We start from the raw sequence: 22,101 nt of genomic DNA, 5'->3' as shown, positions 1-22,101 counted from the left end.
TTTTTATAAAAGTCATGAATCGAGTAAGACATGACATAATAATTATGCTACTCTGGTTTATAATAAATTATGATTGTTAACTTATGAACAGTCTGTTTTGGTGATGAGAAAATAGAAACGTCAAGCTTTAACCAATGACAGCTCCTGTAAAGTCCGAGATATTATTGAAAATACAATGACTTAATTTCAATTATTTAACTATTTATTGCCGATTCAATGATTTTGTGTTTTTAATTAGTCAATTGAATTGATTCCTTTCCTATTTACTTTTCTATGTATGAACTTATTTGCACAATTCGTAATTAGTCTGCCAAGTATTGACAATACAAATCAAGTTTTATGATACAAACTTACAGTTGAAAATAAATCTTTATTATTGCACACTTATATCAACCTGTCTTCTGGCAGTTGAAGGAGTTAATACAATGTTGATTACTGGTAAAGGTATTGACAAGATTGTTTTAATACCGTTAACAAAAAGTGCAGTGTGGTTGAGGGCCAATGCAGTACATCCCAACAATCTGCAGGTGGGGCTGGTAGATTGGATGCAGAGACCCGATACCAAGTACCTGGTGACAATCATATGGATCTTGCACATGAATGGGAAAATAATGGGTACTGAAGAGAGTAGAATGAATTGAACTTTTCCACATTATATTTGAACTACATACATTTTTGATAATATGTAACTGGAAATTGAAGTACTTTGAAATACTAACCTGTGGCTTGATCTAATACTTCTAAGAATCACCTTTAATTTATAGTGACTTACCATCTGAGCTGGTAACATGTGAGGACATTTGTTAACATATGGATCTTATTCTGTCAGATTAACAGTGTTACAATATGTATGGTAAAATCAAACCAGTGTTGTATATGTCAAAACGTGTAACAAATGAGGCAACCACACACAGGATCATTTTATTCCATTTATTTTTTCTAATCTTACTTTCACTGCTTACCTTTAAATTGTTCTCTTTTTACAATGACTGAAATTATATTTCCCCAGTAACAATTAGGATTAGATCATTAGGGGATCTTCAAAAATAATATACAGCTGTAACCAATACTGTTATAATTTATACATTTATCTTTGAAAATAGGAATAAATTTAACTTTTACAATTTCTCTTTTCTACAATATTCTCTTTATATCTTCCCATGTCAAATAATGGCAAGCCATGCACTACTCCAGTAGTGATGTTTGTGCCTTGAGCAAACTTTCTTTGGACACTGGAAGTGAGCGTGAGAGAGAGAAAAAATTCACAAAAATGACAATTCATATTTACAGTTTAGGTTTTTTTTATCATTATAATTTAACAAACTGACAGTCACATGGTCAGTGCTTTCCCCAGCGCTCATTGTCAGGTTAGTTTCGAGGCAAAGTTTGAGACACAGAGGCACAGTGTTTAGACTACCAGGCCAGTTTTTAAGTTTCCTTTCAGGGGCAAGCTCAGGGTCTGTCGATTTATTAGAACAGGATGAAGTTTTCAAGAGATCAAGAACCGAGATAGATAAAATTATCAGTTAAAGTTGGAACATCTGTCTTTGGTCATTTTGAAAGCAGGAGTTAAAATGGAGAAATTTGGTGGTTAAAGTGCAGTCGCCTTCAGCTCTGTGGTCTCACTGTCTAGTTATTCTGTTGCCGTTTAGTTAGACGCCAAACTGTCTGCCAAACTTACTAAAATATGAAGCAGGGAGAGAATTAAGAGAAGTATAGACTGCTGTGTTCAAGTGTCGCCCCATTTCCTGTTTGTAATGCCAAAAGGATGCATTACTATAAAGAACAAATAATTAAATCTGTCGAAGCAAACCTTCTGTCAAACTAAAAGACAGGAAGCTGAACTCAGCAAAGCGTTGGTATGAGGTTTAAGGTGTCGTGCGTTGACATTGTGAGGTCTCACAACTTCACTAACGTAAACTATGGATATGATTTGTCAGTCGAAAACGTAGGTCAAACGACTGAATCAGAGATATATAATAAAGATCTGCGTTTTCATGCACGACCTGACTCCATCTGGGAAGACAACAGTAGAAACTGCAGACTCGGCCATATGTCTAAAACCACAACCCTGAGGAGGTCACAGCAATTTCAGCATTATGGAAGAGTGCCACGATCTCAACAAATGACCACACTGTAAGCGGGTCACATTCAAACTTTTCAACACCATGGTCGAGTCACCGAAAGACAATGCTTTGAACATTTCTCTTAATTCAATAATTCTCCCACCGATTCATTCACCGTGAATTAATCTCCCCTCGTGAATTCAAAAATGTACAAAGATATATTCAGCAGAACAGATCACAGAGTGTGAGTTGTCGTTTGTGACAAATGAGGAATAAATATCTGCATGTGATTTCAGACAAGAGAGAAAAAGAAAAACAACGGATACTGTACACGCTACATGCTAGAGAAGACTACAGGCAGCTGTCTCTCAGCATAAGACAAGAAGATGAAATGTTCTTTTTCCTCCAACTATAAAAATACCTAGAATCTAGAATGAGTGTAGAAAAAACTTTACATGTACAAGTCATTTACATCCAAGGCCATTTTTCCATGGAGTGGCAGGTGAAGAAGAGCAGTGTCATAGATGTGAACAGGGTGAAAAATGGGAATTCTTCTTAGCATATTGGTGCAGAATGCCATGCTGTTGGACGAAAACCATTTCCACGAATACCCTTCAACTAGATATCCGTCAAGATGTCTGGTAGCTGTCTTATTCCCAGTTTCTGAGTCCAAAGTCCAAAAGTGACGGCTGTGCGGTACCGATAAGAACGGCATCAGTCCAAAATCAGTCCGTAAATCTTCGAAAAAGCAGATGTTGCTTTAGCAGAGGAAGTAAAGAGCAGATTTGTTTCATCTGCCCTCCACCAATGTCCATTTTCTTGCCAAGCAATTATTGCCACTATTCTGCCATATCTCTTCAGTATTATATATATCTGGTCTGGAAAACAATAAAACTGGCCAATAGCCAGCAAAGAAAGCTCATCTGAACGGCTGATGGCTGATAAAACGATATGTAACTGAAATTTTAACTCATCTTAAGACATGGCTGCAAAATGTAGTTTGTAGTATTCTGGAATATTTCCAATTCAATATGACTTAAAAATCAGACGGGCTTCAAAGCTATTATCATTTTTGATTTGATCCCTTCAGAATAACAGTTTTTTTCATATCAACAAAACAATAATGAAATCAAAACAAAACTTAGTGCAAAGTACAACCATTTGATTATTCACATACAACTTGTCAAATGTCAGTTTTTTTCAGTCTCAATAACATTTTTACCGACAATAAATCAATTGTGCGGCGCAAAAAAAAAAAAAAAAAAAGGGCTGGTTACCTGGATAAGCTTGCTCCCCATTACTTTCACTCAGCAAGAGAACACTGGAGTCAGGTGGGCTGTACTAAAAAAAAAAAACATAACTACAATTCCCAGAATCACTCATCAGTTTCCCTTCATGCTTGGATCAAGTTTCAGTATGAGCAAGTAATTTGTCAGTTAGAGCACCCAGTCTACATTTAGTGAGATCAGCTTGAGTTATTTAATATTTTTGGCCGGGGAGTGATGGGAAATGTATTCTTTCCACTTGAGGTTTCCAGCCCACCTGAGCTCCTGGACCCTGTTTCATTGTAAAAACAAAAAAATGAGATGGAGCAAATTATTAACCGCCCAGTTCCTTCATTTGGGACATTGAAGCTTATATTACTCGTTAGTGTCACCAAGCTTTTTAAAACCTTTTAAGCTACACTGCGCAAAAATAAACAAATCGGAAATGTCAAACACCTCACACACACACACACACACACACACAAAAAACCCTCCGGGCATTTCTCATTCTCGACTCCTAGAAACGTCCCTCACTTGGGTTCACTGGAAAGACAGTTGAACTTGGTTAAATTACAAACTGTTATATGGACTGGTAGGCAGCACCGCAAGCTTTAAACACATTAAAGACTAATTGAAAAGAGGAAACTGCTGCTCCACTCTCCTGCCCAGTGCTTCATACGGCTTTCTCACCTTAGATTGAAACACGATTCAGCCTGGTTCAGGAGATCACAGCCCACATACCGCCACCATCCCAGTAAAATAAAATGGAATACTTGGATCACCTTTCATTTAAGGCCTTTCGGTTCTGTAGAATTGTCTGATTGTGTTTTTTTTTTAGCTCAATCAAACATTGACACTTTGTTTTATTGGGGAAGGGATGGGAAGATTTTTTTTTTTTTTTTTTTTTTTTACTGTTTATGATACTGACCTCTTGCACACATTAACACATTCACTCACTCAACAAGGGAGACTCAGGTCCCTCAAGCCAAATACATGGAGGTCACCAGAACCCAAGTGTATTCAGAAGGGTTAACACATACACTCACAAATAAGCACAGACTCAAGGGATATCTAACTGAAAATTGCTTATTTTCACTGACAGCCATGGACTCCTTCGAAATGTTAAATCCTTGTTTTGGGGGGGAAGCTGGATGAGTTGAGTGCGTTGTTGTTGTTTTTCCTACCAAAATGATTTTCACATCCACTCCTGGTAGTTTTCTTTGAGCCAAGTCTCTGGTATTTTTAACAGCCTTAAGAGTCACTGTGCACGGCCACCTGGCTGCATGTTGTCTATTTGACCTCCAGGATAGAGGGGTTGCACTCCATGATGGCCACGATTATTTTGTCAATGTAGTCCTGGAGTCTGTAGTTGATCTCCTCCTGTTTGTGGACGGCCTCCATCAACTAGAGACAGAGGAACAGAGCAGACAGTGGAGATTAAAGGGAAAACGGAGTCACAGAACAACACTTAGTTGGATCCACAAGGAATATGTTTCACAAATTCTTTCCCGTTTTCCAAAACCTACCTCTACGCGAGACACATTGTTGATCTCAGCTGCCAGGGAGTCCGAGAAGGAGGCCGACATTAAGTTCTTGGCTCCCTGGATGCTCAGGTTGATGATCTGGCCGTTTAACTCATCGTTCTGCTCCTTCAGGCTGCGGTTGTCCTGGAGAGATTAAGTCAAATGTAACAAAAAATAAGAAGAAGCGGTACAGGCCTGATTCTAAATCATTCGTCCATTTCCAAACACGGCGGGATATTGAGCTCACTCAGAATGTGTGTGCTACCTGTTTAAGTCGTTTTATCTCTTGCTCCAGCTCGGCCTCGCGGGTCCGTGTCTGATATTCTTGTAGCCCTGCGCCAGGTGTGCGTCCCCTCTTTGCTTCAGCCTCCAGCTTGTAGAGCTGTAGGTGCTCGAGCTGTTTACGCAAGTCTTCAATGAGCTGTGGGGCAAATAAATCAAGAGACACCAGTTAGTTAAGTTATTAGGGATCTTATAAAATAAGGGGTGACAAAAACACTTGGTTATTTTGGCCAGGAACATTTGACCCATGACAAAAAACTGTGTTGTAATATTTTGTACGCAGAGTGATGTTTATTTTGTATATAGAGAAACCAGTCCCACCTCCTGAGTGCACTCCTTCTCCTTCTGGCTCTGGTGGCGTTCATGGCTCAGCTTGTCAGCCATCTTCCTGCGGGACTCCGTTTCCTCCTGCAACTTGTCAGACATAGCCTCCGTCTCATCCTGCAGCTTCCTCTTCTCCTGGACGATAAAAACAAAAAACAAAAGGTAGGATGAAGAGGAGTGTTAAGACTAGTAAAAAAATGGAATATCAAAGGCAAAACAAACCAATAGATGACTTGGGTATAGATATTGTTGCTCTCACCTCCTCTAGTCTCTCTATGTTGGCTCGCAGACAAGGAACACATGACCTCAGCTCACTGTTCTCCTCGTCCAGCTGCTGCAGCCTGAAAAACAGACACAAATCCACGTCGGAATCCTACATTAGAGGCACAAAGTGAACAGCGACACTGCTTGTTGAGATTAAAGGATGCAATCCCACAGGGAAACAGCTTATATTCAGTGGCAGATTTGTGCCAGAGGGTGGCAGTGTAGAGCCACTGGCGTCACAGTGACCACGTGAGTTTTAAAATAACACACAACAAAAGTACAAACTTCTCACAGTATCAAACAAACACTGACTGATTTTGATGTAAATATCCAGTAAAAATGATCACAACATATCAAAAACATCGAAATAGCTGGTGGCAACTAGATCAGATCTTTTGTTGTATATTTCTATCTCATCAATATAATACACACGTACAAACCTGTGTGCAATTAACCAGGTTGCCTGTGCAGACTTTATACAGGAAAATGAAATCTGTTCAACAGTCAATAAATATATTTAGCCATAGATATTCTAAGACCAGTCTTTTCTCTTCTGCTCACCTGGCCTGCAGGTTTTCCAGCTCCAGCCCCCTCTCCCTCTCGAGCTTGATCAGGGCCTCCTTGTGACGACGCGTCTCCTGCTGCAGTTGCTCGTCAGCCTGGACCTCCTGCTCCTTCAGCTGCTCCTCCAAGGCATTGGCCCGGTGCACCAGGTGAAGGTTCTCCTGGCGCAGCCGCGTATGCTGCTCCCCCGATGACTCCGACTCCTTTTCAAGCTCCGCCACTCGACGCTCAAGGAGGAGCACCTAAGAAAAGTGCACGTTTGAATGTTGGTGACACTGACATCAAAATGTCTTGTAAGAGTAGTCAACTATAATGCATTAACAATACTAATGTATCTGTTTAGTCTGCCATTTTGAAATCATCCTTCTTCCTTTAACAACTACTGTAATCAGGTGGAAACTGGCAGCTCACACGTTTTGAATGTGCGTAACCAGAGGGATATGTAAAAGCAGGTGTTGCTGAAAAAGCTTCATCAGTTCTTTGACAGATGAGCTCACCTTGTCTGTGATGTCGTTATCAGCGAGCTCCAGGATGTCCCGCGTCAAGTCGCTCATGGTATCCAGAGTCATGGAGCTGTTCTGGAGGAGATGTCTGCACATGGACAGGAAAAAATGTCAATCAAACAGTTTTTGTAATATTGCTCTTTAACAATCATAGTAGAAATAAAGACATACTGAAACTAGAGTAACTGTTTGGATTACCTTGCTACTTTCTTGCTGGACAGCCTCTTTCCAGCACTGGATGGGGAGACAGAGCAACAGGGAAAAAGTGTCAGGAAGAGAGAAAGGATAAAGGAAAGAGATAGCATCTCCTGGTATTCGTCCTATCTAACCCCCGACCCTATCTCTGCTGGCAGAGGAGCCCCACAGAAAAAAAGGACATTTTGAAGTGGTGCTTTACTGACAAATCAGTTTTGTTGAAACTAAAGCAACAAGATATTAACACATCACAGCAATCCAACACAAAAACAGCAGCGTTTATTAACAGTCTGACAAGTGCTGATTTAGGATCAGGTTTGACCTGGCAGTGACAGTATTACAGATACTTAAAATAAAACCTAAAATGGGAGTTTTAGGTTTTATTCCTGGAAGTGAATTCTAAAGCTCAGAATAATGCCTTATTGCAAATAGGATCAAATAGGATTTCAGTATTACCAAGTTTCTGTAATAGAGCTACTGGTCAGTACTCATGGATCAGCTCTTTGGAAATCTTTACTCCACTACTAACAATCATTCTGCAACAACTCAAATGGAGTAGGAGGACAATGACATGAAGAGCAGAAAATACTGGACACCACTCACCTGTGATACCTAGGAGTATTATTTCATATTTCTACAATCAAATTATTCAGCTTATTTCCAGATGAGCAAAATGTTTATAATATATATATATATATTTGTACAGATGGTAACAATGAGAATGAGCTGGCTACTGAAATAACTTAAGCAAGTTTTTCCATCAATAAATTCTAAATGTGAAATATTAACACACTGCAACTCACACACATAAGAGAGGTTTGGGAACAGTGGGCTTAAAAAACACCCACAAAATAAACCATAATGAATGTGTGAGAGTATAATCAGTAACAAGCACCATGCCAGTCCAACACAGCATGCACACATTATCATTACATGCATGTTACCAATCAGCACTGCAACACACAGTCACACAGCTTGAAGCCGGAGTGGGTTGTGAATGACGCTTTACCTAGTCATCTCTAGGAAATTGAGGCGTGTGGAGAGGTCCTCGAGACGACTTATTTGTTTGTGACACTGGCTACAGAAAAAGTCCAGCGCCTCCTCCCTGAGGAAGCTCTGAAAGCAGTCAGGGAGAGGAGCAGGTGCACTGGAAAGAGGAAACAGGGAGGAAGAGGAGGAGGAAGTGGTGAGTGAAGGACAAGAAGGGGTGCACTGAAGGTGGGACAGGAACACCTCTGGGGGTGAAGGAGGTGTTAGTGAGATCCACAGGAGAGTTTGAAAGAGTAAAGTGTGAGGAATACAACTGGGAGTGTGACGTGAGAGAGGCTGCAGTGTGGCTTTGATTTTGTTTCTGGGCAGTGTAAGGAGACATAACATTCTCAGAGCAGGAATGTGTTGATCTCTCTTCAGTGCTTGTTTTATCAGCCATAAACCATCTTTGCTGTGAGATTAGAACACCTACAAAATGGTTAAAAAAATCAAAACCACATAAGTTCTCCAGCAAACAAATTAATGAACCACAGAGCTGATTATTTCACTGTTAGGAGTCTGTACCCTCTCCTCACATCACCTCAGCCAGCTGATTGTTCATTCAGGGAGCGAGTCAGGTCTGAATTATGCAACACTGGCAAAGGTTCCTACGTAGGCAGAAACATGGCGTGGCAGACTGTGAGCGAGTGTCACTTGATGGTCGTATGCGCTGTTGTACTGAGCCGTTTACAGAGTGAAGGATGACTTTGTTAAATAATGCTTAGAGGGCTGTGTGTCTTTTTGAAGAACAGACTGAGAGGGCCCCCCCTTAGCAGTGTGTGTATGCGTAGTCAAAGCGCTGTGATATGTAGATAGATACATGTGGGGGTGTGTGTAGGCAGCACTGCTACATGTGCCAACAATGAGCGTGATTGGCTCAAAACACGGTGACGCATTCAGTCTGAGTGGGTGAAGTTTGTGGGATGCAGTTAAAAAAAATGCATTTTATTTTTTTTGCCTAACCTCCACCAACTTGGATGGCATGTAATCGTTCACATACTGCATGTAATTCACTGACTGGATTTCATTAATTATTTATTTTTGGTTCACAACCATAATTTGAGGATTCATGATCAACATCTATTTGTATCCTTTTTTACTTGATGTATCCATAAAATCTAACAAACATATTGCAAAAAATCATTAACAGCAAGGTTGTACCTCTGTTATTACTATTATTGCCACTCCAGTGAAACAAGCTTATTTCCATATTGGTAATGGGCTACAAAAACAGGGCAGCAGTTATTTGTTAAGAGCTTCCTGGCAACGCAAATCAGAGAAATATCACCCAAGTGGGAATTACACCATCATATTATCCGGCTTTTAGTCTCTGATGAAAACAGAGGAGGAGGAGGGAGGAAAAAGATGACTGGGAAAAGGCTAGAAAAACAAATGAGTAGTTCCATAGTGAGAAGTGTGTGTATGTGCAGAAATGTGGCTGTATTTTCATGTTTGTCAAACATGTCCCGCTGTTAAAGTCTACTTGTATCTGTATGACTGCAGCCCGGAGGCAAAGCTTGTTAGATCCTCCGTCTGTACAGTGCAACAAAACATCGACCTGCTATCCGTCCCAGAAGACTTGGCTTACTTAACTTACTTTGTAGGTGCAAAACATTTACTCAGTATTGGATCTCACAAGGCCAAATGAAAGGAGGCACAGTTTAAGAGCAGGATTTAGCCAACAGTGAGAGTAAGTATGACGGAGTGAACTTTGTTTACAGTTCATTTATGTTCCTCCTTCGGCAGGAACGGAGGCAGATAAGGGTGGGAAGGACGTCTCCAGATAGCTCTTATCATTGTTTGACCTCAGTGTCTTTGTTGAAAGAGAAACATTTTCTCTAAGGAACGTAAATAAGGGCTTTAAAACCTGGACAGAACAGCTGAGTATGTATCACTGTCACACCTCTTATCAGGAAGGGGTTATAAAAAGAAACTCTGGCGAAAGTTATATTGATATCCACATTGGTTAAATAATCTTCAGGCAAAATGACTTCATGTTAGAAGTCATTAGAGTTCAACGTGTGAAAAAGTGGAAAATTGTCTTTGTCAGAGGTATTCTGGTCTAGTTGTGTAGGGAAGACAAGCTCATACCTGGGAGAGAGCAGTGAGGAGCCATTGAGCTGCTCAGGTGTCTGCGGGAGAGGGGAGTCGCCCTCCCCCTCCGTCCCCTCTATGCTGCTCTCCAGGAGCAACTCTGAGGTGTTACTTTCCCCAAAGTCCTCGAAGTGCTCTTCCTCTCCACCGATTACCGCCACCAGTGAGTGGTTATGTAGCTCAGAGTTCAGGGAAAATCTGAGGGGCACATAAGAAAGGATTAGTGTTAGTGTGTGTGTTCGCTTGTGTATACAACAACAGCATAGTTAAATAAAGATCGTAGCCAAAAATAGAGGGAAATGTGTCAAGTTTACACAGGATAAAAATGGATATCTAACTGGGTATAAACAGCCACATAGCCATCCATTTACAAAACCACAATGTCAGACAAAACAAACAAGGCTCATCTTTTTGACTTCATTCAAAGAAAACAGACATGCTATGCTACTTGACTAAAATACTGTCTGGATAACAAGTTGTTGGTGTGTTGGACCCTGAAGCCTGGAAATGACTGGAGCCTTCTGTAAATCCCAAACTACAATTAATCTTCCCCCAGGAAGATGCAGCAATCTGGACAAATTCGACGATCACTTGTCTTCAAAAGGTAATCTGTTAATTCAAATTAATCCCAGAGTCTGCTTTGGCTGAAACAAAATGCTTTGTGCCTTGCTGGTGACGCTAAACCATGATGGGGCACATGTGAGAGGAACCCTATGGTAGTTTGTGGGATTATGGGTGAAGCGTAAAATATGTTATTTAGTGTGCTGACAGAAAGGGCTGTATCTATGACTTTTATAATTAGTTGGCTATTTTACATAAATTAACAAAACTCTACTGGGTAGATCTGGAAGATTCAGTAAATACATTCTTTGATACTCATTTTCCAGGAAAGCTGGAAAGCTGGCCTTTCCTGTTGTCCAACAGGATATGTTCGAGTCTGAAGCACACACAGGACGAGGATGTCCAAATCAGCAGAAAAGCTTGCCTTCTCAGCACACAATGACAAAACCCATTTTGCTTGTTTACAAGACAAATGATAGTCATCGGTCCAACTCAGAGCTAAAGCTTCACCTTGATTCACAGTGTTAAAACCTCAAAACATTTACTGTTTCACATAAAAAAGCAGTTTGCTGCAAAGACAATTTGTCATCATCAGCGTCTTCTAAGCAGACAACAATGCAGTTTCAGCTACAGCAGGTCAACTGGTTACATAAACAGCCACATTTTGGAGTCACTTACCCTTTACTCAGGCTCTTACTACTTGGCCCCATATTGAGGTCCCTTACACAGATGGATGGCGAAGAAAGAGAACGCATCTTTGAACGCCCTCCACTGCCCTGGCGTGAACGCCGTGGAGCAACTGGAGTCAAAACACCAGACAACCAAAGTGGAATTCTGAAGTTTTACAGGTTACACCGATTTAAAAACAAAACCACAACTCTCCAGTTTGGAGAAAAACAAAAGGGTCTGCTTTCGGGAAAAATTGCAAAGTCTCTGGTTCTAGTGAGCTGCCAATCAGTGCCACATGACTGATGTTGGATCGTCCGTGCCACCAGAAAGATCTGAGGCTGTACCAGAAAGGGTGGACTGAGATTGGGTTAATCAGATTTGAGGCTAAGTAACGGCCAACAGACAGTCCTGCTGACCGTCCAAGTGTCAAATGTGTGTGGGGACACGGGTAAGACGGAGGAGGGTGGGGGAGGCTAATCCTGTTAGAGCCTTAATCCCCAGTCCAGTGCATATACTCCTACCCTGAATATGGCTAAAGTAAGCCGGGCTAACACATGACAAAATCTCAGTTTACTTATTGACCTTTTTGTTGCATTTACTCATAGTCAACATGGAATCACTGTAAGTAGCACATTTGTTTGTGACTTGGAAAACTCCTTAAAAGTTTGGGCATGAGAAACATGCCCATATTTTTTCATAAAAACTTATCTCCATTAACAGGCAGCTGAGTTAGTGATGAGTCTCCAAATTAATGGCAAACAGAATATAAAAGGTCATAGTGTTGTTGTTCCTGTCAGCAGTGGACAAAGGAGGGCAATGGTATGAATAAGTGGAGGGGAGAGAATGAGTTTTGCCCACAACACAGAGAGAAAAAAAGAGCTAACTCAACACTTCCTGGAATTCAAGGCTCAATCATGGAAAAGGAAGTCAAAACACATCCCTGTCAGGGAGAACACTCTGAGCTGCCACCAAGCCGGACAGACGGGTCACAGCGTCAGCAGATAAGGCCTCAGTTCTCTGCACTTCCTCCCTTGTGTTTGCCCCTAGCACTTTATCAACAAGAACATGCATGTACAGGCACATGGACCTCATCTGCTGCAACTACCTGTATACATATACAATATAACAAAAAAAAATCTGATTTGGGCCACTTTGGGCTGGAGTCTGAACAGAGCCTAATGGATGACAGCTTGATACTGTGTTTCTGGTCCAAAATGACTCACTTATTTGTTATCAAATGTAGTTCACTGTGGTGCTCCTTTGTCTAGTATGGTAGAATTTAAATGGATAAATTACTATTCCAAAGACTCAATACTAAATAATACTCATAATACTGGCAACCCATTTTCAAAGGACTTGTGAAACAGACCGACAGCTGTGTGTCAGTAGGAGAAACTCAATACATCAGACCATTTGGACAATTTTCCTAATGCAGTAGTCAGTAAGCAGGCAGTGCTGGTGTTGATGGGGGCTTGGACAACGAGGGACTTTCCAGTGCAGTTAATTAGATTAACCTCCACTTAACATTATAGGGAAAGAGTAAAATAATCTGACTCTGAGAAATGAAAACCGTTAAAACCATAAGAAGAACCGTTGTGGTTTCTGAAAAACACATCAAGCTGTCCAGGGGTTAATAATATTTCACTCACTGTGATCATGAAAAGTACATGCCATTAACTGAGACTTTAGAGAGGATGAGCAGATCTCTGTCTCTTTTCTGCCAGCACGAATAATGATCCACTCAGACACAAAGACCTGGGCAGAGAATGGTGGAAGGTTTTTCCTGTGTTCAAGGTCTCGGGAGCTCACACTGTCCACATTTCAAGTTATCTCAGAATGAGCTTTCAGACCTCCAGAAAACATGTTTGCCTCAAACTGCCTGTTGCAATACGAGGACATGAGGAGCTGCACTTATTTGAAAAGAACGGAGGAAACAACACACAGAAGAAGAGTAAGATGCAGTATGTTTAACTGACTTTCTACCTACTGGTGTATCTAGAGGTATTTAAGGTAAATATAGTGGTAGCTGCCTATTGCCTCGGTTTAATCTGCCTGTCTGGTGACCTAAATAGAACCAAAGTGATCCAGCGTCGGGCGGTCAACACTCACAAACCACGTGATCTGTGTGAAAGGTCAGTGCAGGGCATCTCCAGGGCTAACCCTTAGCTGGAGATTTGACACACATTTATGGTAAATTCTGTAGCCAGCAGCGATTCGGAACAGCATTATGACGTTGATCTCATGACAAGTAGATTACAACTGATGATGTATCACAAAAGTCATTCAGGGTCACAATTCGCCTTCCCAGCGCCCCACACAGAGCAGAACACTAATATGAATCCAGGACATATGAGCATATTGGCCAAACTTAACTATGTGCAGTGGGATATTGTAATCTTGTGCACACTGGGAAATCTATACCGACCTATTTCCGCCATCTTCAGGGTCGTGCAGCGTGGCCTCAATGCCGCTGTCCGTCTCCACTTCCTCATGCATCTCGGGGGGTACGAGGGCCCCCGTGTCCTCATCGGTGAAGGTCTCACACTCACTGTAAGTGCTCTCGGAGCCCAGGTACGCACTGTCTGTCACCTCATTTTGCTGCATTAACAAAAACAGACAAACAAACACATTACACATTACAGTTTGCGCATCAAGCAGTGAGCAGATTATTTTACTGATCTGAATAATTCACCAAGGTGACAACAGGGCACAAACACAAATAGAGTGTGTATATATACAAACTGTGTTTTCTGATTAAAATAACAGAAAACTTTTCTCCTCTAAAGCAATTCTGCACAGACAATCAAGTAGTGCTCATCAAGCTGTTACCATCATTGTAATGATAACATTTGCATTATGATTACTTCTGTCTCTGGCTCTAAAAAGTCATCAGGTGTATTTCAAATCAGAATACTTTGCAATAATGTGCAGTAAAAAGGCAGCAAGCACAGATACAGGTTAATCAAACAGTGTAAAGAAAACCAGCCATCTCAAAGATGGTCTATTATGAGTCTTCAGGTCTAGCCAGTAGTTACCAACGACAATAACGCCAACCAAACAAATCCCAGAGCACAAATAGACTTAAGAGACAGTTCGCTGTGATTCAGATGGCTGTTCCAAGCAAAACCTGTCGCATCAACACCTCTAAGCAACACGTTCAAATACCAAAAATGCTCAACACAAAACCAACACATGCCAAAAAAGAACATCTGAAGCTATTAGCAACTAGAGACAAATTATGAAATATCAAAGCTGTGAAGCAATAGGCATGACAGGTGAGTCATGTTGGAAAGCATAACGTACCATTATAAATGCAGCATCAAGAGGAGAAGCAGGGCCCAGAGGGCTAGCCACCATGCCCAGAACCATTCTCTCTGCCCGGTCTCACTGACAGGAAGGCCAGCCTGCCATGAGAGCTAATAACTACAAATGCTGGCTAACCTTCACGCACAGAGAGTGCCAGAGAGTACATTTGAAAAAAAAGAAAATGTAACACCTCGTTCAGCTCCACTGGGTGGTCAGAGGGGAGGAGACAGAGACAAAGTCCAAAGAGTAGCAGAAGTCAGCTGTAATGCTCAATCAACCAACTTTCCACTTGGCCGGCCCGTGTTTAAAACACAACACGATCAGCTGAATGACTATTTAATATTTCCTGTCTCCTTGGAGCTTCCCTTTCCTGGCCCAGTGTGACCGTTTAAATCATTTAGCCACGATCTTTATGTTGCAGACTGCACAGTGAATGAGAGCTTTACATCACAACAACCAAAGTTATAACTGTCTGACTGTGTGTCAATAGAAAACTAACATGCTGTTAAGCTATAACGCTCTGTCAGGCAGAGTAGGTGCTTAACCCGTAATACTGTTGACACATAAAGTTGTTATATGGTTCTATTTAAGAATCAAAATGTGAGAGGAAATTATGTGAAATTTAGCAACGGCAGAAAATATTTAGTAAAGGAAAAGAGGGGTGGATGGGGCGTTGCTTTTCTCTTATGCCAGGCCTCAGCTGAACGGCCTTACCTTGCCTGTTTTGAAAGCAAACAGGGCTAGAACAGCACAGCCATTGAGAGAGAGGAAGCCTTTTCTGCCAGAAACTCGGGGGGGAAAAACAAGGACATGGACACAGGTGTGGCGTCTACTTCAAACATAAACACAAACTTCCCCAAAAACTCAGCTTAGGAGTTCCAGTAAACAGCAAAGACACTTTAATACATCCCTGGACATACACATTGTCCGTGGCCATTTTCAGTCCAACTTGTAATATTGGAATAAAACATAAGGAATTTATAGAATGATCATATGTAACTTAACATACCATTGACAATTAGACCTCAATTAAAAAAAATAACCCCGATAGACGCATCATTCGGGAACTATTAGAAAACACTGGAGAGGTAGATCCATTTCTCAGTTTACCATTTAGAACACATGCAATTTTATATACGGATCATTTAACATTTACTGTAACAAAAATGATCTCAATTCCACTATCAACTATCAACTTTCAATATGTGAAAGGTCTCCATTTTACATGTCAAACTACTTTGAACAAGGCATTTATTGTGTTCTTAGTCTAGTCATTAAATACAATAAGACTGTACAATACATGAGGCACTATATAAATGTCTCTTGTATTAAATTTACTAGTCTCAACAAAAATCCTCAGGGATGCAATGTATGTTTTACCAAAATATTTCTGACAAATGCCTGAGTTAATGATGAAATAATAAACTCATGAAGCCAATGAAATGGACTGAAGTGGAGGGAACTCTTTTGTACTCTTTACTATGGTACATGGACCTGCACTTCCAACCCATACCAAGAGAGGGAGCTGATACTGTTCAATGTACAACCACTAAAACAACAGTCATAACCCTGGCAATGTTTAAAGTACACACAATAGCAGAAACATTTCAATTTTGCGGAGCACAGCAACAATGAGGGTTAAATATACAAGCTCCGTGCACAAGAGGAGAACAGGAATCCCAGATATGCTAACCACAACCGTAGAAACACGAGTCCGTTCACATGTAAAAACTCTGGCACATTCCAGCAGATTCAATATTTGTCAAAGAATACTCGAAAGCCTAGCCAGCCAGATGTTATTTAGTGTCAGCCAAACCATGGTGTTTAGCCTGTGGAACGTTCACAGAGTGGTAATGATAGCTCTGCAAGCCACTCGGTGAATTACAGTGGGAAGAGTGAGAGTGCAGAGAGAGTTCAGCCTGTGACCTTCACACTGTGCTGCTGTGTGCACAAACGGGAACTTAAGGCACAACTTGACCACATACACAACTAGAGAGAGGTTAAGCCTCTTGTGCAGCGCCTCACCTCGTCGTACTCCTCCGCACAGCCCACAGCTCCATCCCCTGGACTGTAGTTCACATTGTAGAGCTGTGGCTCTGGACCTGTACACATGAGAGGAAGAAGGCGGGTTTTAATGTGAGCAGAATAAACAGAAAAAGTAAAACAGCAAAGTAAGGCTCAACAAACACAAGACTGGTACGAGTAGTACCCGTGTGTAAACAAACAGCCATTATGAAGAACGAAGGTGTCACAGCAGATTATGGGTGCAGTTTATGAAATGCTATTTCTAATAGACTGCTAGTAATAGACTTGTCTGATATGACAAAATAAATGATCAAATTTCCTTTTGTATCGTGAACCAGTACACAATTAAATTTCCAGGAGCCTGTGGGAATTATTCTGAAGCACACAAAATAAAAATGCAATCTTGGATATTGATTTTGTTCATGCCCCACTTACCAGATACATCTCACACAGTTTAATACTAATATAGTTCTTAATCTAATTTCATTATAACTGAATGTTTTACACATTGTCTGATCTAATAATAGATCAAAATGTGTTTGTGTATTATAACTTTCTAATTTAAATAAAACATGAGTTTACTCTCGTTTTGTCTTAAAGAAACATATGCAGGCATGTTCTTTCTGACAAAGTCTTCCATTTCTCTTTGTTTGGCAAAGGAATAAATGTAACTCCACTCTTAACAGGTTGATGGCAAACTGATATTTCTGCCTGTATTGTTTGCTCAAGTATGCAATCAGCACATTTCAGAGTGTGAGTCCTAACGGCCCTACTCTTACATATTTACAGTCAGCAAACTAAGCAGGTTTGTGACCGTAAACATTATGTAACTTTTACACTCGCATTTCAAGGGCTGTAGAATGTCATGTAATAGGTGTATGGTCAAAATAAAACAATAAAAAGGACGAAAAGCCACCCATATCCGATTCAAATGTGTCAAAACAGGCCTCTGTTAAGAGCACCTGCAGACAAGCGTTGTAACCTGAGACAGACAAGATGGAGCCACAGTGACTCCTGTATCTAGTAAACAGAGCGGTGAATAGCTCCCTACTGAGAGAATAGAACACAAACAGTGTCCTCAATAGCTGCCTGTAGACCAAAAGGGTTTTTGTTCCCCCTTGTGTTATGTAGCCCGTTGCTCTTCGAGACTCGTACACATTGCAGTCTGTTTAAGTGAAATTAGTCTGCCTTGAATGGGGCTGGCTTCTGTTTAAGCAACCCCACTGCAGTCTTTTAGTGTAATGTCTAAATATCAGTGGATGGAGACATTTTCTAGACCCACTTTTGTTGTTCCAGACATGCCATAGCCACTACAGGGGGCAAGGCATTTCCATGGCCTGGGGGCCTGCTTTTATTAAAAGGTATCCCTGCCAATAGCAGAAATTAAATTAAAAAAGAAGGTTGGGGGCTGGAAGAGCAGGTTTTTGCCCTCTGATTACAGCATAGGTGGTGGAGAAACAGTGGTAGAGAACAGGACAAGGTCTTAAAAAACCAAATAAATTAACGAGTCCCTCCACTGCACTCCAACTTTACAAGCATGGTGGAATTCTGTCAGCATCGTGTGAGTGACCCGGGAAGTCTTTTCTTCACACACTAATGGGAAACTGTCTACCAGCAAACAAAATCTGATTCACTCTCCATATTGCTGATTACATTGAAAAAACACAGACCAGATGCAGAAAAGAACAAACAGAGAGTAACGGGATACTTGGGACAATGATCCCTGGCTGGATTCTGACTCATGACATCATGGTAACACAATATTTGAGTTAGCCAAGTTATCCGGCAAAACAAACCAAAAGAACTTCAATGACCCATGACTACAATTCATACAGGACAGAGACCATCATCTACTGTCTATTAAGGTATATATTTCAGATTGCTTATGTTTTTTGGTGATATATAAGCACCGCTTGTGTTTTGTCAATATATGCCAAAACAGGCCGGTCTGTGTAATCTGACTTTACAACACAGCTCTGCAACTAGTGACGCGGGTGAAACAGAGAGGCCAGGACAAAGTAAAACAGGACAGTAAATAATTTAGGTGAATAGGACTCTCTGCCCGAACTCCATCTCTCTGCTACTCCCACTTTGAAACCTTGCCAATGGGCCCATGTGTCTGTGTATCTCATGCTTTCCAGAGCATGGATTATTAATGACAAGAGTAACCGGAGCCGCGCAACCCAGGAGGAGTGGGAAAGAGTGTTTCCAATCAATAGGCTGGGTGGATGGCGGTGACGTCACCACAACCTGTGCAGTGTGTCAACACAACCAGCATGTGCTGTAAACTGCCAAAGGGCCAAAACTATTTATAATGATGTCACTTTAGGGTGTCTAATCCATCATGTACACTTCACTAACGATTATGAACATTGAAAATAGTTGAAATTTAAAGTCAAATCCAGAGATAGATTAGATTAGATTAGATTTACTGCTGAGGTGACCCGGAGACATATACATGTTTTCATTTAAGCAGGGAAATACAATGTATGAGTCTTTACAATTTACAGCATTTTCTTAAGCATGTAAAGTGGGACAGGAAGGCAGTAAAGTGGTTAAAGACAGAATAACAGCATTTTGAGTCCAGTTAGAAAGAATTTGGGTCAGTCTTCTGCCTTTCCTTTCAAAGATCCCTCACGTCAGCTGAGCGATGGATGTGAGCATACTGTGTGGACAACAATATTTGGCGCCATGGGGAATACAGAGAGCTGAAGCCAGATGCTGGAGACTAAATGGAGGTGCAAGAATTTGCTGCTGAGGTTGTTGTTGTTTTTTTTTTTACAGCAGAATTAGGTTATCAGCAGGTTAGTCAAAAATAAAAGAGAGAAATAGAAAAGAAATATGTTGTCACACATGGCAGATAAAATCCCAGCATCATTGCAAATTTCCCCGCTGCGGGACTAATAAAGGATTATCTTATCTTATCTTATCAGTACATAGAACATGGAGTTCACCATGTATCACAGTACTTTCATTTGTGATGCAAGTATTAATATGTCCAATTAAAGCTTACTGCATTTAATACACATGGCAAACACAAGATTTTTTAATGTCACAATATATTTAGTAGGTATGTTTCAGAGATCATTAAATGTTGAACCCCCTAGAGTCTTAACAAGCCAATTCAGTCCTCAAAAAGGGAATACTTTATTAAGAATTTACAGGGAAAACTATTAGACATGCCACTTACTGCATGACATGGCAGGTCTTGAATAGAAGAGTGTTAAAACATGCATCTCATGACTTACCTCCATTGCTGATTGCAGAGATTCCACGGTGGAAGTCCTCAAAGCTGATCACTCCCAGTCCACTGGGGTCCAAAAACTTGGTCAGATCCTTTACCTGAAGGATTAAAGTAACACAACATTCAAAACTTTTCATCATGGCAACGGTAAGAAAAGTCCCTCTCCCATAACCATAATATTAGTTCTGCATAGACGCTTCAAGAGGGGAATTTTCCACTCAAGGGAGGAAATGAGTCGACTGCATTGTTTATACACTGACTACAATGAAAAAACACATACAAAAGAACAAGCCAGTAATTGAGTTACTACTACTACTTCTATTAAGAACTCTTTTACTGAGGTATTTTCACTGACATGACAGTTTTACTGCAGAATTATGTGAACTCCAAAGATTATGATTATAGTAGTAAAACCTCAATAAAAAAGAACTTCTGACCTCCTGAAGGAAATCAGCTTTTGCAGACATCGAGTGTTTCTGACTTTATTGGAATCAGGGCAATAGTGAGTTTAAAAGTGTGCAAAGGGTACAGCCTTTATCTCTTTGCATATGACAAGAAAAGAAGAAGACATGAAAATGTTATCGAAAGCTTTACAGTTTCAGACAAATTGCTTTCACCACATACACTTAAGTAATAAATAAAAGATTGCTTAATCTTAAACGAAACGGACGTTTATTTGAATGCATGCATGTATATATTAATAAAGCAATATAGCCCTTTGTGAACAACAACTTTGCTGTTAGATGGGTTACATAAGTTCACCTACGTGCTGTATATTCCCACAGTCAGTAACTTGGCAACAGGCGGATGTGCACTTCAGTAACTACAGTACATCTGAGCATGAAAAACAACAATGGTGTACCTTGGATCAACATTTTCTTTAGTTTAAAAGTTGACTCCTACTGTATGTCAAATGAAATCTAACCTGACCCAAGCCTGGTCAAATTCCTGTCACATTAAATGGTTACTATTTATTTATCCGGCTCCCAAAGAACTACCCTGGGAACTAGATATGAGCCTGTATCTGCAGAGCTACTGATGCTGCCGTGCAATCAATATCTATTTCCACAAATAATAGAGTGAGTCAAATGTCATCTGTCACAAAATTACAGTAACCCATTATTACAGTAAAATTGAAGGCGTGCTTCACTGACAAAGTTAGCTGGGAGGGAGCCTGAGAGTATGTCGGGCGAGGTTTCTGTGGTTTCAGCTCACTTTATTCCTCGAGAAAGTAAGCACACAATGTGAAACATGGCAATTTCACCAAGACTTCCATTCTTTGTGCGGCTTCTCTTTTCATCACTTTTTATATCGGTTACACATTCAAAACAAGTTGATCTGCTTAGCAACGCTGAGCTGTGACTCAGGAGGCTGAGAGGGCTGAAACTCTTAATAAACTGATTTCGACAAACCCCGCGGCTTATGATCTGGTTTTGGTGAATTAAGCCCAGCTGTACTTAGAGAGAGAGGAGGGGAGTGGCTCATCTGACTGAGTGGCGGTTCACACTGCGATGATAAATTTAGCATGTGGATTCGGGGCTCATCCAACTGCCATCTCTGATATGCTCAACCTTTCCATGCAGTAGATTTGGTTGGTGAGAGACAGAGGGTTTTAACTTGTGAAACTTAACTTGCGTTTGGCTGAGGTCAGTGGTGGGCGTTAGAATACAGCTTTCAGTTTTCCGTTTTTCAATGGAACATCACAGCTCACAGAAAATAATGTTCCGTGAAGCTATTTAGAAGCCCCTCTGCTAGGTGAGGTGAGAAAACTTAGGTGGTTGAGATATGAATCAGGGTCTGACATAACTTCTATAATAAGCTGTGAATTATTATTAGTTATTGCGTCTGCAGTAAGTGGGGCAGTATACAATAGTAACATATGACTTAACAGGCTGGATGAACCAAGGCAACCAGAGCACTACTATGATGTGGAAGCAATCCATGGCCTACATCAGAGTTGTTAAGCCTTTTCAGCAGTGGCAGGTCCCTCGGGTATTGTGAGCAGAGCCTGTTGGCTATTCCTAGGTCTAACCTAAAAACTAGAGGTGAATGTGGTTTCAGTCCAGTTGCATTTCAGCCCCAAGACCCTTGAAAAGCCTTTACACAGATGTTAAACTGGCCCCTTTTTTGACTTGATTAATTTACCTAATTCAATGTTATTGTGTTGCAACGGCACTGTGCACTGGA

General features: G+C 40.8%; 1 protein-coding gene across 1 annotated transcript; it reads right to left on the bottom strand.

Moving 5' to 3' along the window:
• Positions 1-941: 941 nt before the first annotated feature.
• On the bottom strand, positions 942-14,770 carry rab11fip3 (RAB11 family interacting protein 3 (class II)). Its single transcript, XM_054598672.1, has 11 exons — positions 14,643-14,770; positions 13,765-13,937; positions 10,107-10,307; positions 6,990-7,025; positions 6,786-6,879; positions 6,286-6,530; positions 5,720-5,801; positions 5,458-5,595; positions 5,120-5,275; positions 4,858-4,998; positions 942-4,735 (listed from the first exon to the last, which is right to left on the bottom strand). Exons 1-11 carry the CDS (start codon positions 14,706-14,708, stop codon positions 4,622-4,624), a joined length of 1,446 nt encoding a protein of 481 aa, XP_054454647.1. The 5' UTR covers positions 14,709-14,770; the 3' UTR covers positions 942-4,621.
• Positions 14,771-22,101: the final 7,331 nt, after the last annotated feature.

The sequence above is a fragment of the Anoplopoma fimbria genome, chromosome 5, assembly GCF_027596085.1.
Source record: "Anoplopoma fimbria isolate UVic2021 breed Golden Eagle Sablefish chromosome 5, Afim_UVic_2022, whole genome shotgun sequence".
In the NCBI taxonomy this organism is placed as follows: Eukaryota; Metazoa; Chordata; class Actinopteri; order Perciformes; family Anoplopomatidae; genus Anoplopoma; species Anoplopoma fimbria.
This window is presented reverse-complemented; position numbering and strand designations above follow the sequence as displayed.

Coding starts and splice junctions, on each gene's coding strand:
- rab11fip3 (XM_054598672.1), bottom strand. CDS start 14,708: ATGGTTCTGGGCATGGTGGCTAGCCCTCTGGGCCCTGCTTCTCCTCTT. Junction 6,880..6,989: donor TCCAGCAAGAAAGTAGCAAG/GTAATCCAAACA, acceptor GTCCATGTGCAG/ACATCTCCTCCAGAACAGCT. Junction 5,802..6,285: donor CTGGAAAACCTGCAGGCCAG/GTGAGCAGAAGA, acceptor TCTGTTTTTCAG/GCTGCAGCAGCTGGACGAGG.